Below are 15405 nucleotides of genomic sequence, written 5' to 3' on the forward strand. Positions count from 1 at the left end.
TCACTGAGCTTCATCAGGGCCTTTAGTCACAACGTTGAGTCACTGATGTGTCCTTCCTGTCCGGTTTTGCATCCCCTCGGGCTAGTGCGGTGGGAGAGATCTTTGTGGGCTATACTCGGCCTTGTCTCAGAGTCTGTTGATATCCCTTTGGCAAAGTGGGTGGGGTTATGTACTGCCTGGTTGGCCCTGTCCAGGAGTATCTTTGGACTGGGCCACAGTTTCCCCGAGTACCTATGCTGCAATAGTCTATGTGCCAGGGGGCTAGGGTCAGTCTGTCCTATCTGGTGTCCTGTGTGATCTTCGGTATGCTTCCTCTAATTCTCCCATCTCTCTCTCACTCTCTCTCCCTTCCCGGAGGACCTGAGCCTCAGGACTACCTGGCCTGACGACTTCTGGCTGTTCCTGTCTCCAGTCCACCTGGTCGTGCTGCCTGTTGTTCTGCCTGTGGCTATAGAACCGTAATCTTGTCCCGGACCTGCTGTTTCGACCCTCTTCCTCTCTCTCCCTCCAACTCTCTCGCTCTACTCTACCACTGAATAGTCGGCTATGAAAAGCCAATTGACATTTACTCCTGATGTGCTGACCTGTTGCACCATCTACAACTACTGTGATTATTATTTCACTCTGCTGGTCATCTATGAACATTTGACCGGCCACCCCTCAGAGCCTCGTTCCTCTCTCTAAGTTTCTTCCTAGGTTCCTGGCTTTCAAGGGAGTTTTTCCTAGCCACATTGCTTCTACATCTGCATTGCTTGCTCTTTGGGGTTTTAGTCTGGGTGTCTGTATAAAGCACTTTGACATCTGCTGATGTAAAAAGAGCTTTATAAATACATTTGATTGATTGATTGACCACACCACGACCACAGTATTCCACAGTATTCTGCTGTAAAGGCCTGGGTGTTGCCCACAATCATACTTACATTGTCTTCATGAGTTAGAGTTGGCGAGCATGGCCTCCACTGCAGTTGTGATGACTCTCACTGAGGAGAGAGCAAAGGTAGAGAGGACCTTAGGGACTACTTGGGAAGACACAACACATTTTACATTTGAGTAATTTAGCAGACCGTCTGATCAAGAGTGACTTACAGTTTGTGCATTGATCTTAAAGGAAAAATCCACCAAAAAAAATCATATGACGCAAAACGCATCAAAACGTGACTGCTGACATGCAAAATGTTTTGGAACCGTATCAACAGTGGACCAATGAAAACATACCAAAGGATCGTTTTTGAGTGGATTTTTAGTCTGCACTTTAATAAATCATGTTGATTTAAAAATGACATGTCACTGCGACTCAGATAATAATACACCATTTCAGTTTCCAGTTTTATTAGTATTATGTACAGGATACACAAGGTCCAACAAAACGCTTACTTGCAGGTTCCTTCTCGACAATGCAACAACAATAAGAAATAATAAAATATAAGAATATGAACATAAAGTAAATGGCTCAGTAGAATAGAATAAACATTTTAGCATAAGTATAATACAGGAATCACAATTAATAGTCCAATATTTACTTGTGTTTTGGGGAAGGGAAGGGAAGATTGGGGAGGAAGTGTTTGAATTGTGCAGTATTTAGCAATCATAACAAGAGTCTGGTACAATAGATAGAAACTGTCTCTGAGCCTGTTGGTATGAGACCTCATGCTCCGAAACAGTCTGCCTGACAGTAAGTGAGTGAACAGCTCGTGGCTGGGGTGTGTAGGTTCCTTGAAGATGCTGCGGGTATTCCTCAGGCACCATTTCGAGTAGACGTCCTGGATGGGTGGGAGCACGGTCCCAGTGATGTACTGGGCTGTCTACACCACACGATGGAGGGCCTTGAGGTTGTGAACATAGAAATTCCCATATCAGGCCGTGATGCAACTGGTCAGGACACTGTTGATGGTGCAGCAAAAGTATTTGGAGATAACCCAGGGTGGCACGCCTTAGGAAAAAGAGACGCTGTTGCACCCTCTTTGTCCATGTCAAGTCCTCTGTCATGTGGACGGCGAGGAACTTAACATTGCTGACTCTCTACTAGAGGTCGACCGATTAATCGGCATGGGCGATTAATTAGGGCCGATTTTAAGGTTTCATAACAATCGGTAATCTCCCTTTTTGGATACCGATTATGGCCGATTACATTGCAATCCACGAGGAAACTGTGTGCCAGGCTGACCACCTGTTACGCGAGTGCAGCGTCAAAAAGACCTTGTGGCTGCATGCTATACGTTATAATGTTATAAAAAACAATCTTCACATAATCACCAGTTAACTACACATGGTTGATGATATTACTAGGTTAACTAGCTTGTCCTGCGTTGCATATAATCAATGCGGTGCCTGTTAATTTATCATCGAATCACAACCTGATTCAACTTCGCCAAACGGTGTTGATTTAACAATAGCACATTTGTGGGAAAAAGCTCATTCGTTGCACAAATGTACCTAACCATAAACATCAATGCCTTTCTTAAAATCAATACACAAGTATATTTTTTTACACCTGCATATTTAGTTAAAATAAATGCATGTTAGCAGGCAATATTAACTAGGGAAATTTTGTCACTTCTCTTGCGTTCAGTGCAAGCAGAGTCAGGGTATATGCAACAGTTTGGGCCGCCTGGCTCGTTGCAAACTGTGTTTCCTCCTAACAAAGACCGCAATTAATTTGCCAGATTTTTACATGATTATGACATACCACTGAAGGTTGTGCAATGTAACAGCAATATTTAGACTTAGGGTTGCCACCCGTTCAGCACAATACGGAATGGTTCCGTATTTCACTGAAATAATAAATATTTTATAAATGACAGTTTCCGGATTTGACCATATTAATGACCAAAGGCTCGTACTTCTGTGTGTTTATTATAATTAAGTCTATGATTTGATATTTGATAAAGCAGTCTGACTGAGCGGTGGTAGGCAGCAGCAGGGCTCGTAAGCATTCATTCAAACAGCACTTTACTGCGTTTGCGAGCAGCTCTTAGCAACGCTTGAAGCACAGCGCTGTTTATGACTTCAAGCCAATCAACTCCCGAGATTACACTGGCAATACTAAAGTGCCTATGAGCACATCCAATAGTCAAATAAAGAAGTTATTTATATGAAATACAAATGCTATAGAGGGAAATAGTTGACGTGTCATAATTCCTATAACTGCAACCTAAAACTTCTTAAATGGGAACATTGAAGAACTGGGAATATTGAACCGCCAGCTTTAATATGTTCTCGTGTTCTGGGCAAGGAACTTCAACGTTAGCTTTTTTACATGGCACATATTGCACTTTTACTTTCCAACACTGTGTTTTTAAATGATTTAAACCAAATTGAACATGTTTCATTATTTATTTGAGACTAAATAGATGTTATTTGTTTATTATATTAAGTTAAAATAAAAGGGTTCATTGTACATTCAGTATTGTTGTAATTGTCATTATTACGAATATATAAAAATCGGCCGATTAATCGATATCGGCTTTTTTGGTCCTCCAATAATCAGTATCGGCGTTCAAAAATTATAATCGGTCGACCTCTACTCTCTACAGAAATCCTGTTGATGTGGATCAGGGCATGTTCCACCCTCTGCTTCCTGAAGTCAACAATCAACTCCTTTGTTTTGCTGACATTGAGGGTGAGGTAGTTGTCCTGGCTTCACAATGCCAGTTCACTTACCTCCTCCCTATAGACTGACTCGTCGTTTTTGGTTATCAGTCCTACAACCGTGGTGTTGTCATCAAACTTGATGATGGAGTTGGTGCTGTGCAAAGCAACGGAGTTGTGGGTGACAAGGGAGTACAGCAGACGGCTGAGGACACACCCCTTGGGGGCCCCTGGGAGGAGGTGTTGTTGCCAATCCTCACAGCTTATGGTCTGCCCGTCAGGAATTATTGGATCCAGCTGCAGAGGGTGGAGTCAAGACCCAGGGCTCTGAGCTTGGTGTCATGCTTGGAGGGAACAATAGTGTTGAATTCTGAACTGAAGTCAATGAACAGCATTCTCACATAGGTGTTCCTCTTGTCCAGATGTGTTAAGGCCGTGTGAAAAGCAATGGAAATGGCATCTTCCGTGGATCTGTTGGAGAGGTAGGCAAATTGGAGTGGGTCCAATTTGCTTTGCTTCCTGCTGAGTGCCACAACAACAGACTGAGAGGCGCCTTCCATTTAGTTTCTAGTGTTTCCATCAACGCCTGGATTGTGTTGAGGGGTACCGTGTCTGAAAGCCAAGGTAGGCACAGGAGGCAAGTATTAAGAAAGGAAAACATCTCAATAAACACCATTTTAAGAACAGTGGAAGTCGGTGCTGTTAAAGATGAGGGAGGATGATTGTTTTTTTATGAGCATGGCCTTATTTCTTTTACAGCATACAGGATGACTGTCATTCATATTGCATTCACCCAGCTCAATGTAACATCGACAGATTTAGGCTACTACATGATACTAAAATGTTCCCTATACCCATGATGTTGTTGCTACAACCTAGCCTATGACCTACATTTTACAACGTACTGTAGGTACAGAGGTGGAGAGAAATTTGAGTGCTCAAGGTGCCAGACATTGGAACATTCAATACCGCCTTGCACAATCTTGCCTGCATCTAGCTGATCTAGAGTGTAATCATTAGTCCAACAGTTGCAAACAAGAGTTTCTATTGGACAAATTCAGGTATGTTTATCGCCGTTTTGTTCTGTTTGCTTCCATTTCAGAAATGCTTTTCAACAGAATCAGTGGAATGAATACACCCCGGATCACACGCTTACACAGTTCACTTTCGTAGCAGCCACATTCAAACAGCATGATCCCTTTGATCGTTGGACAATACCTTCTCGCATCTAAGCACTCTCCTCCTCTCACCGTTTCCCTTTGCTTGTGGACTTAAGTGTGCACAACACATCAGCTGTCTGTGCCCGGTAAAAATAACTTTCCAAGTCAAAACGTCATATCTTAACCCTTAACCGCTACATACAGCCTACATCAATGTCACCATATTAGCTAACGTCAAGTCAACATACAGTTGAAGTCGGAAGTTTATATACACCTTAGCCAAATGCATTTAAACTCAGTTTTTCACAATTCCTGACATTTAATCCTTGTAAAAATGCCCTGTTTTAGCTCAGTTAGGATCACCACTTTATTTTAAGAATGTGAAATGTCTGAATAATAGGAGAGAGAATGATTTATTTCAGCTTTTATTTCTTTCATCACGTTCTCAGTGGGTCAGAAGTTTACATACACTCAATTAGTATTTGGTAGCATTGCCTTTAAATTGTTTAACTTGGGTCAAACTTTTCGGGTAGCCTTCCACAAGCTTCCCACAATATGTTGGGTGAATTTTGGCCCATTTCTCCTAACAGAGCTGGTGTAACTGAGTCAGGTTTGTAGGCCTCAAATTGTCTGTAGGATTGAGGTCAGGGCTTTGTGATGACCATTCCAATAACTTGATTTTGTTGTCCTTAAGCCATTTTGACACAACTTTGGAAGTATGCTTGGGGTCATTGTCCATTTGGAAGACCCATTTGCAACCAAGCTTTAACTTCTTGACTGATGTCTTGAGATGTTGCTTCAATATATCCACATAGTTTTCTTTCCTCATGATGCATTCTATTTTGTGAAGTGCACCAGTTCCTCCTGCAGCAAAGCACCCCCACAACATGATGCTGCCACCCCCGTGCTTCACGGTTGCTATGATGTTCTTCAGCTTGCAAGCCTCCCCCTTTTTCCTCCAAACATAACGATGGTCGTTATGGCCAAACAGTTCTATTTTTGTTTCATCAGACCAGAGGACATTTCTCCAAAAAGTACGATCTTTGTCCCCATCTGCAGTTGCAAATCATAGTCTGGCTTTTTTATGGCGGTTTTGGAGCAGAGGCTTCTTCCTTACTGAGCGGCCTTTCAGGTTATGTCGATATAGGACTCGTTTTACTGTGGATATAGATACTCTTGTACCTGTTTCTCCAGCATCTTCACAATGTCCTTTGCTGTTGTTCTGGGATTGATTTGCACTTTTCACACTAATGTACGTTCAACTCTAGGAGACAGAACGCGTCTCCTTCCTGAGCGGTATGACGGCTGCATGGTCCAATGGTGTTTATACTTGCGTACTATTGTTTGTACAGATAATTGTGGTACCTTCAGGTGTTTGGAAATTGCTCCCAAATATGAACCAGACTTGTGGAGGTCTACAATTATTTTTCTGAGGTATTGGCTGATGTATTTTGATTTTCCCATGATGTCAAGCAAAGAGGCACTGAGTTTGAAGGTAGGCCTTGAAATACATCCACAGGTACACCTCCAATTGACTCAAATTATGTCAATTAGCCTATCAGAAGCTTCTAAAGCCATGACATAATTTTCTGGAATTTTCCAAGCTGTTTAAAAGCACAGTCAACTTACTGTATGTAAACTTCTAACCCACTGGAATTGTGATACAGTGAATTATAAGTGAAATAATCTGTCTGTAAACAGTTGTTGGAACAATTACTTGTGTCCTGCACAAAGTAGATGTCCTAACCGACTTGCCAAAACTATAGTTTGTTAACAAGAAATGTTTGGAGTGGTTGAAAAATGAGTTTTAATGTGTATGTAAGTGTATGTAAACTTCCAACTTCAAATGTTGTTACTAGCAGTTACATAGGTGGGACCCAGTGGCAATACATTTATAAAACCAAAAGCTTACCTTGACTTGGAAGAGTTCCGGAAACTAGCTGTCCTCCAGAAAAAGAGTTCCGGAAACTAACCTTACTTTCATAGCAGCCACATACAAACAGCATGATCCCTGTAAGCTTGGATAATGCCTTCTCGCATCTATGCTCTCTCCTCCTCTCACCTTTCCCTTCGCTTATGGACTTCAGTGCACAACACATCAGCAGTCTGTGACCAGGCGGGGAAAAAATGTACAAGCCAAACCTTCATATCATAAACATTACACAAGCCTATATCTTTGTCACCATATTAGCTAACGTCAAGTCAACATAGCTACTAGAACTAACGCGTTAGTAAACCAATCATCATGCAGTACAGTGTACAGTTAGCAAGCAGTTTAGCAGTTACACCACAGGCCCAGATGACAATAAGCATGTCAGTTCATGCTGCAAGAGCTCTGATAGGTTGGAGGATGTCCTCCGGAAGTTGTCATAATTACTGTATATGTCTATGGAAGGGGGTGAGAACCACAAGCCTCCTAGGTTTTGTATTGAAGTCAATGTATCCAAAGGAGGTCGGAAACTAGCTGTCCTCCGGCTATACAATGCTACCTTACAGAGCGCTGTTGAGGCTACGGGAGACCTTCATTGCAAAACAGTGTTTTAATCAATTATTTGGTGACATGTGAACACATTTATTATATTTTTTCTAAAAAGGGTAACTTTTTAATGTTTCACTATTTTTATTTCTCAGAAATTCATTGAGGAGGATGATCCTCCTCTTCCTCCTATGAGGAACCTCAAACTCTTCCCAAAAGTAAGCTCCCCTGTCGCTGCGGCGATCATTTATAGGCTCTTTCCCAAACTATTACCAGGGGTCCCCAGCGCGCACGCACACCTTTACAACCCCCCGGAGTGGACAGAGAAATACAACTTCACTCTATCCAATCAGAGCAGCAGGATCAACGTACAGCCCTCCCTTCTCTTTACAGACAGGCAAACTAGCCAGTTTAGTTAATTAGACTGCCCATGGATGACTCAAATCATTCTGGAATGATAACTCAAGATTAATAAAACTGAGAAGAGCCAGGGAAAATATAAACAAAGACATTACTGTAATGAGCTGAGCTACAGGGGATATGGCTGAGACAAGAACATGTAGCCAAATCGTGGTCTGCTTTGAAAATGGACATGAATCTCTGTCATAGCATTCGCAAACTGTTTGCAGTGTTTTTGGGACCAATGCGACATACAGCCTAATCAATTAGATGTTAGTGGCAACAAATGCTGTAAAACATTCAGCAGCATGTTTTCAGTATGTAGCGTGAGATAGGCTACACATTTTGTCCGACCTTTGTCTGAGCCCATCATCAGACTACCTCAACAAGCACATCCAAACGGTAAATGTAAATGGATTGTTGTGTGTGGTTTACTTCGTCTTTTCTGAAGCTAAGGTGATCACAGAGCTAGGCCTATTCTACCCACTTAGTAATTGAGAAGGTGTTTTCACCTGGTCTAGGAACCTGATTCCCATACCAAACATCAATAGCCTCCTACCCTTAGCATGCAAGTTCATGAAAATTAATTCGTGAAAATGACTCCAAACATGAACACAGATTAATGACTGCATCCATTCATTCATGGGTTCTCTGGATCAAAACAATAACATCCCAGGTTACAATACAGTACGATGGACAGCTGCCCAGTTCTACCAAGTGACCACCTGCAGATGAGAGCTGAGTGGCCTAATCCTAAACCATCCATAGGAATGACTTGTGTTACTGAACGATAACAATCAGGCCTAGGTGTTATTCAGTGAGATATAACAACGTGTGTGTGTGTGTGTGTGTGTGTGTGTGTGTGCGTGCGTGTGTTATATCAAACGACTATCAGCATAATGATGAGAAGGAAGCACTGGGCACGATCAGGCTCTACATTAAAAACAAAAGTGAATCCTTTCAATGACAACCAGTGCTGGTACACACAAGCCTCATGCCTCATTTTCATTAGATCACATATCAAAACAAGTTGTACTCTGCAAGTGACAATAACAAGATATGACAGTAGGCCTATCACAAATAATCAAATTACCAGAAAAGTAATGAATGTTAATGTAGATTTGTCCAACAAATGTGGCCCACATTGGAATAGGCACCTCATGCATATTTACGCATAGACCACTGGCCAAATCAAATCTCTCAAATCTAACTTTGGTGGCTGATTGAATTTCATCCAGAGCCAGAATGTCAGTGTAGATTAACCTATAAAGGTGTGAAGCCTGTTTTTTGTCACACAAATCTCAGCCTCTCGATTGCAAGCCCCTGGGAGTATAGCTTAATAACGTACTCCGCCAAGCCAGTGAGTCACAGTGTAATCTTGGTTTCTCACAAGTAAAACTCTCTGGAATTTTGCCACTTCCCAATTAGTCAAGGGGTTGAACCAGTTCCAAACTCTGTGTTCTGGGGCTTGCATCACCGGGAGGAAATCCTGGTTGATTTCTCAACTGAAGCAGTTCCCTCCTCTCAAGGGACTTCCAAGACATTCTTTACGCATGGAGGAACTGACCACTGATTCCATGTACCTCAGTGGCGTGTATTCATGGATGCCAAAACATTAAATAATGTATCTTTCGTCTCTCTGTGTTTCATCATTTTCGAACCAGGGTCTGTAGTGACACCTCTAGCACTGAGATGCAGTGCCTAGCTACAATGGCCCCTTTCCTAAATTAGCAATGGATGGAGATAGGGATTTGAACTTTACTTGGTTTTACTTAATTCTCCGTGCTGGCCAATGATTATACTGCCAATTTTGACAGCGATTCTTGCCTGAGAGGATGGAAGTTCAATATGTGGCCAGATGTAGTAGATGAATGTTAACTACCTGGCTCATCGTTGCCCATGAAAGGAAGTTGGGCTAGCGAGCAAGCATTTTAGCCAGGTAGCCTAGGACAACAAAAAATAAAAGCGTGGACTGTATGACAGAGTCATAGACCGTTTTGGCAACATGAAAGAGAGGACGGCATTGGCTTCTCTACAAGTAGGTTGAGTCAACATGTTTTTTCTACTTGCAAGCACACACACACACACACACACACAGAAATCAGTACCATGGACATATTCATCATATTTAGCTTATGTTGATTGGACTCAATTCTGTTTGGTATCTTTTAGTTGTCACTGTATTAGACTAAGCAGAGGTGAGTTGATGATGTTGAAATTTTAAATTTGAAATGGTGCTGGAATATTGGAGGCAGCTCCCGTTTTCTTTGCGACTTGCGGCAGCCTAACTCTCCATGGTTCTAAATCAATAGTTAATTAGTAGTCTGAAAATGTCGGAAAGATGAACTTGCTTGACCATGCTGTAGGTCATGTAACTGTTTGTTACGTACAATATGTTTTGTGGACTTCACCGGACAGATGTTGCTCTCCGGTTTTGTGATGAAACACAGGTGTGGTTGAATTTATTCTGCCTATGTGTCTTACTTGTCTCAGCCTAAAGCCTATATATCACAGTAGCAAGGCATATGAACTAGCAGGTTATAGAGCAAACAACGCAACTATCACAACATGGGTTGTAATATTCGGCAAAAAAATGTTATGGTTATTCAGACAGTTCAATGTAATATCAATAGGTTTAGGCTACTACATGATACTCTAATTTTCTCTACGTCCATCATGAGGTTTCTACAACCTAACCTATGAATAACATTTTACAACGTAGGTGCGTGGAGAGAAATTTGAGTAATCAAGGTGACAGGCAGTGACATATTCAATACCGCCTCGCACAATCTTGCCTGCATCTACTGTGGCTGATCTAGGTTGTAATCATTAGTCCAACAGTTGCAAACCAGACTTCATGTTGGACCAATTCAGTTATGTTTATACCCATTCTGTTCTGTTTGCTTCCGTTTAAGGAAGGTATTTCAACCGAATCGACAGAAGGAACAGGACACAGACAAACACACACACCCTTCTGCACACTGCTATGTGTGTGCGGAAAAAACAGAAGCGCTTTAATGTGCTCCAAATCTGCAAAAAAAATGCACATTAGGTGCACATTAAAGCGCTTCTATTCTTTCCGATCACGACGATCATCCGATCCGCCTATCAACTGTCAATTTACGGATACGATTATGAATACGAGTATCGCCATGTCTGCACAACCTTACTTTCATAGCAGCCACATACAAACAGCATGATCCCTGTAAGCTTGGATAATGCCTTCTCGCATCTATGCTCTCTCCTCCTCTCACCTTTTCCCTTCGCTTGTGGACTTCAGTGCACAACACATCAGCAGTCTGTGACCAGGCGGGGAAAAAATGTACAAGCCAAACCTTCATATCATAAACATTACACAAGCCTACATCTTTGTCACCATATTAGCTAACGTCAAGTCAACATAGCTACTAGAACTAACGCGTTAGTAAACCAATCATCATGCAGTACAGTGTACAGTTAGCAAGCAGTTTAGCAGTTACACCACAGGCCCAGATGACAATAAGCATGTCAGTTCATGCTGCAAGAGCTCTGATAGGTTGGAGGATGTCCTCCGGAAGTTGTCATAATTACTGTATATGTCTATGGAAGGGGGTGAGAACCACAAGCCTCCTAGGTTTTGTATTGAAGTCAATGTATCCAAAGGAGGTCGGAAACTAGCTGTCCTCCGGGTGCCACCCTACAGAGTGCTGTTGAGGCTACTGTTGACCTTCATTGCAAAACATTGTGTTTTAATCAATTATTTGGTGACGTGAATATATTTAGTATAGTTTTATCTAAAAAGGTTAACTTTAACGTTTCACTATTACACAATTTTTTATCAAAACTAACTTTCTTCCAAAATTAAGGAAAAGCAAGAGAGAGAGATATATTTGGTTGTATTTGTTTTTACTTTCACTTTCACTTAGCTAGCAGATGCAGCTATCTAGTTTAGCCTACTCAAACACCTGGATAAAACAGAGATGGATGCTATATTAGCTAGCTGGCTATCCAACACTGGAACTCTTCCAAGTCAAGGTAAGCTTTTGGTTATATTAATTTATTGTCACCGGGGCCACCAGTGCAACTGCTAAACTGATTTCTGACCGTACACTGTAATGCATGATTGTAGCATGTTAACACATTAGTTCAAGTAGCTATGTTGACTATGACGTTAATATGGTGACAACGATGTAGGCTATGTGTAGCGGTTAGCGGTCATGACATGGCTGAGAAAGGTTTTACAGTCTGGTCACAGACAGCTGATGTGTCGTGCACTGAAGTCCACAAGCGAAGAGAAAAAGTGAGAGGAGAGGGCGTGATCATGCTGTTTTTTTATGTGGCTGCTATGACTTTGTCCAATGGAAAGTCTCCTTTTCAACTTTTGGACTAATGATTACACCCTAAATCAGTTAGATGTGCATCTACGTTGTAAACTTTCATTCATTGGCTAGGTTGTAGCAACCTCATGATGAGTATCATGTAGTAGCCTAAACCTATCGATGTTACATTGAGCTGGGTGAATGGAATATAAATGAGAGTCATCGGCAACGACTGCCACTGACACACACGCACACACACACACACACACACACACACACACACACACACATCACAACTGCTGCTACCAGTCTCTTGTTATGATCGATAAATACTGCACACTTTAAACACATGCTCCCCAATCCCCCCTTCCTCTAAATATGAGAGGGTGACACAACAGTAGTAGGCTTGATTACCAACAACGATGATATAGCCTACAGGGAGGAGGTGGGGGCTCTAGGAGTGTGGTGCCAGGAAAACAACCTCTCACTCAACGTCAACAAAACTAAGGAGATGATAGTGGACTACAGGAAACAGCAGAGGGAGCACCCCCTCCCCCATCCACATCAACGAGACCGCAGTGGAGAAGGTGGAAAGCTTCAAGTTCCTCGGCGTACATATCACTTCCAAACTGAAATGGTCCACCCACATAGACAGTGTGGTGAAGAAGGCGCAAAGCGCTCCAGTGGGTGGTGCAGTCTGCCCAACGCATTACCGGGGACAAAATTCCTGCCCTCCTGGACACCTACAGCACCCAATGCCATAGGAAAGCCAAAAAGATCATCAAGGACACCAACCACCAGAGCCACGGCCTGTTCACCCCGCTATCATCCAGAAGGCGAGGTCAGTACAGGTGCATCAAAGCTGGGACCGAGAGACTGAAAAACAGCTTCTATCTCAAGGCCATCAGACTGCTAAACAGCCATCTCCAGCACATCAGAGGCGGCTGCCTATAGACATAGATTAGGAATCACTGGCCACTTTTAGAAATGGATCACTAGCCACTTTAATCAAGTTTCCGTATCTAGCATTACTCATCTCATATGTATAAACTGAACTCCACAATATTCTATGTTAGTCACTTTTAAATTGTGTTTACATATTGCATCACCCATCTCATATGACCAATACATTTGATTTGAATATAAGACTATAAATTGTGCATTCCTGTATTATACTTATGCTAAAATGTTTATTCTACTGAGATATTTACTTTGTTTATATTTTATTGTTTCTTATTATTGTTGCATTGTCAAGAATGAACCTGCAAGTAGACAATTCGTGGACGAGTATACCATGTGTATCCCGTACATACGACTAATAAAACTTCAAACTTGAAATTGCAAATGGCTATAAGAGTTTGTTTAACTTGCAATCTTTAACCAGAAATACATGTAGGCCTATGCATATATAGGCTATAGGCAAACAGCCTGGATAAATGAGAAGACTCAAACAAAATGTTTAAACACTTTATAGATAAGCAGAAGCAAATCTGCAGTAGCCTTTCTTCCCAGTTGAGAGACTTCAAGAGAGATCAAGATGAGGATCCGCTTGCGTTCTCACACCTGGACCACAAAAATGCATAGAATGTTGTGGTGATCTCGAGAGTAGCGGATAGTAGTCTAGGCTTTATCTCACAAAAAATGTCAAAGTGAAAAATAATTAATAGTTTTCCTTACTTGATATCTTGGTTCCTCTCTGAATCGCCACTGTCCCGCACAGTAACCGATAGTTATCCGGTCCGCGAATCACTAGGGTACAAATACCGAAGTTTGAATCTTTGTAAGTAGCCAATAGTTTGCCTCGATCTATCACAAATACACATGAGAGATAATACGTTACTTTGTTATAGACTGTATAAAAAAAGAACGCTTATAACATTGTTGGAAGGCAGCTACAGTTCCTTAGCATTCAAGTCCGGTGTGTCTCCCCTATACCCGATATGAAGGTTACTGAAAGGCGCCACAACGAACGCTATACTCTATTTGGAGAAGGGAGTGGCGTGAGCCAATACCGTCACCGGAACTATCCCGCACCAAATAATAACACTTGCAATACGCATTAAAAGCACTATTATAATAAAAAACATGTTCAATACAACATAACATTATTAACAAATCACAATTAAGTTGAAATTTGTCTAATAAAAATACAACGTATTAATATAATTTTGCCCCATAGGCATTTACAATAGCATAATCATTAAAAACGGGAACAATTATCATGAAATTGCTTATGAGTACGATGTCACATTTTTAAAATGGAAAAAGGTTAATTATGTTTAGGCCTATATTTACCTTACATCAGTGGAGTGATCTCATCCTCAAGGTGAAGTCATAGGACAATTTCATAGCTGATTCATGGAAAGTTTGTAGCTTCAGTAAACATTTCGTATTTTGTGTAGTTAATGGTTAGCTGAAAGGTATAGTCTACACGTGTAATTCATGGTAGTTGTGTTAGTCTAACTGGAATATAGTAGACAGGAATAATAATCCATATTTGACCATATTTTTCTAAAGGGGTGCATGCTTATGGACTAATGTTTACCACCCTGAGGTGATAGTAATTTATCACATTATTCTATAATATTAATCATATTCCCTTGAAATTCCCTTCAAATCTTCTTCCAAAAACAACCTTGGGGGATAGCTATTGTAGCTATTATTGTCGGATGAAGCATAAACCGAAGGATTACATTGATGTTTGCGTCACCCAAAACAAAGATCAGTGAAGAAGAAGCAAGGACACCAGCCTCCAGGCTCTGTTGTACTGTTCTCTACAAAATAACAAGAGACAACCCTGCCTGGAATTGAAAAATGAACCTCGCACTATGGAGGTGGATAGCTGATTGATTATATTTGAGTACACATTCCTTGCTTTCACCAAAGTAGAATTTCAGTCCTGAGCAACCTGAACAACCCATTTAAAATCTGTCCATCCCAGACCCAGTAGTGTCACTGGATCCAAAAGTAAATAGACAGACAGGGTGTATATCAGGGTCTCAATGCCTGGCATGAATGGACAGTCCCAGCCGTTCTGATTTAAAGTGAGGACAGAGGGTTCTGTCCTAACTCCTCTCTCAAAGAGTCACTGCAGTTGGTCAGATAGATTTCTCATCAGTGTTGAAGTCCTGAAACTAGTTTCTCTCACCATAGTAACTGGCCAAAAGCACAGTGTTGACTACAGATCAAAGGAGAGGGAAGAAGTTCCCACAGCCTAAAGTATGAAGCTTATCTCTTCAATTTCATATGATCTCCGTAGACTAATTCTTCAGATTAGAAACATATTTATTTGATCAAACAGGTGTTTGTAGTGGTTCCCCTCTACAAGGGCCGCGGCTTTTGTGGAGCGATGGGTAACGATGCTTCGTGGGTGACTGTTGTCTGTGTGCAGAGAGTAGGGGTAGGGGCGAGGGGACGGACTAAAGTTATACTGTTACATAAACATGATAAATATCAGATCACATGACAAATGTACATAATAGGT

General features: G+C 41.5%; 1 protein-coding gene across 8 annotated transcripts in view; it reads right to left on the bottom strand.

Moving 5' to 3' along the window:
- The window catches only part of LOC110521795 (leptin receptor), a 77515-nt gene extending 63597 nt beyond the window's left edge, over positions 1-13918 (bottom strand). For 5 of the 8 annotated variants that reach the window (XM_090231995.1, XM_090231994.1, XM_090231993.1 and 2 more), the window contains exons 1-2: positions 13599-13873; positions 921-980 (exon numbers count right to left, since the gene is read on the bottom strand). Coding sequence is in view for 4 of the 8 variants with exons in the window: in XM_090231991.1 (XP_090088117.1) it covers positions 921-931 (11 nt within the window). In the remaining 4 variants the exon portion in view is untranslated. Of the gene's footprint in view, positions 1-920; positions 981-13598 lie in introns of all 8 variants that reach the window. The other 3 variants (XM_021599666.3, XM_090231992.1, XM_021599667.3) reach the window with 3 other exon arrangements.
- Between the last annotated feature and the right edge of the window lie 1487 nt (positions 13919-15405).

The sequence above is a fragment of the Oncorhynchus mykiss genome, chromosome 4 (genome assembly GCF_057628025.1).
Source record: "Oncorhynchus mykiss isolate SJ-2025 chromosome 4, ASM5762802v1, whole genome shotgun sequence".
Classification (NCBI taxonomy): domain Eukaryota; kingdom Metazoa; phylum Chordata; class Actinopteri; order Salmoniformes; family Salmonidae; genus Oncorhynchus; species Oncorhynchus mykiss.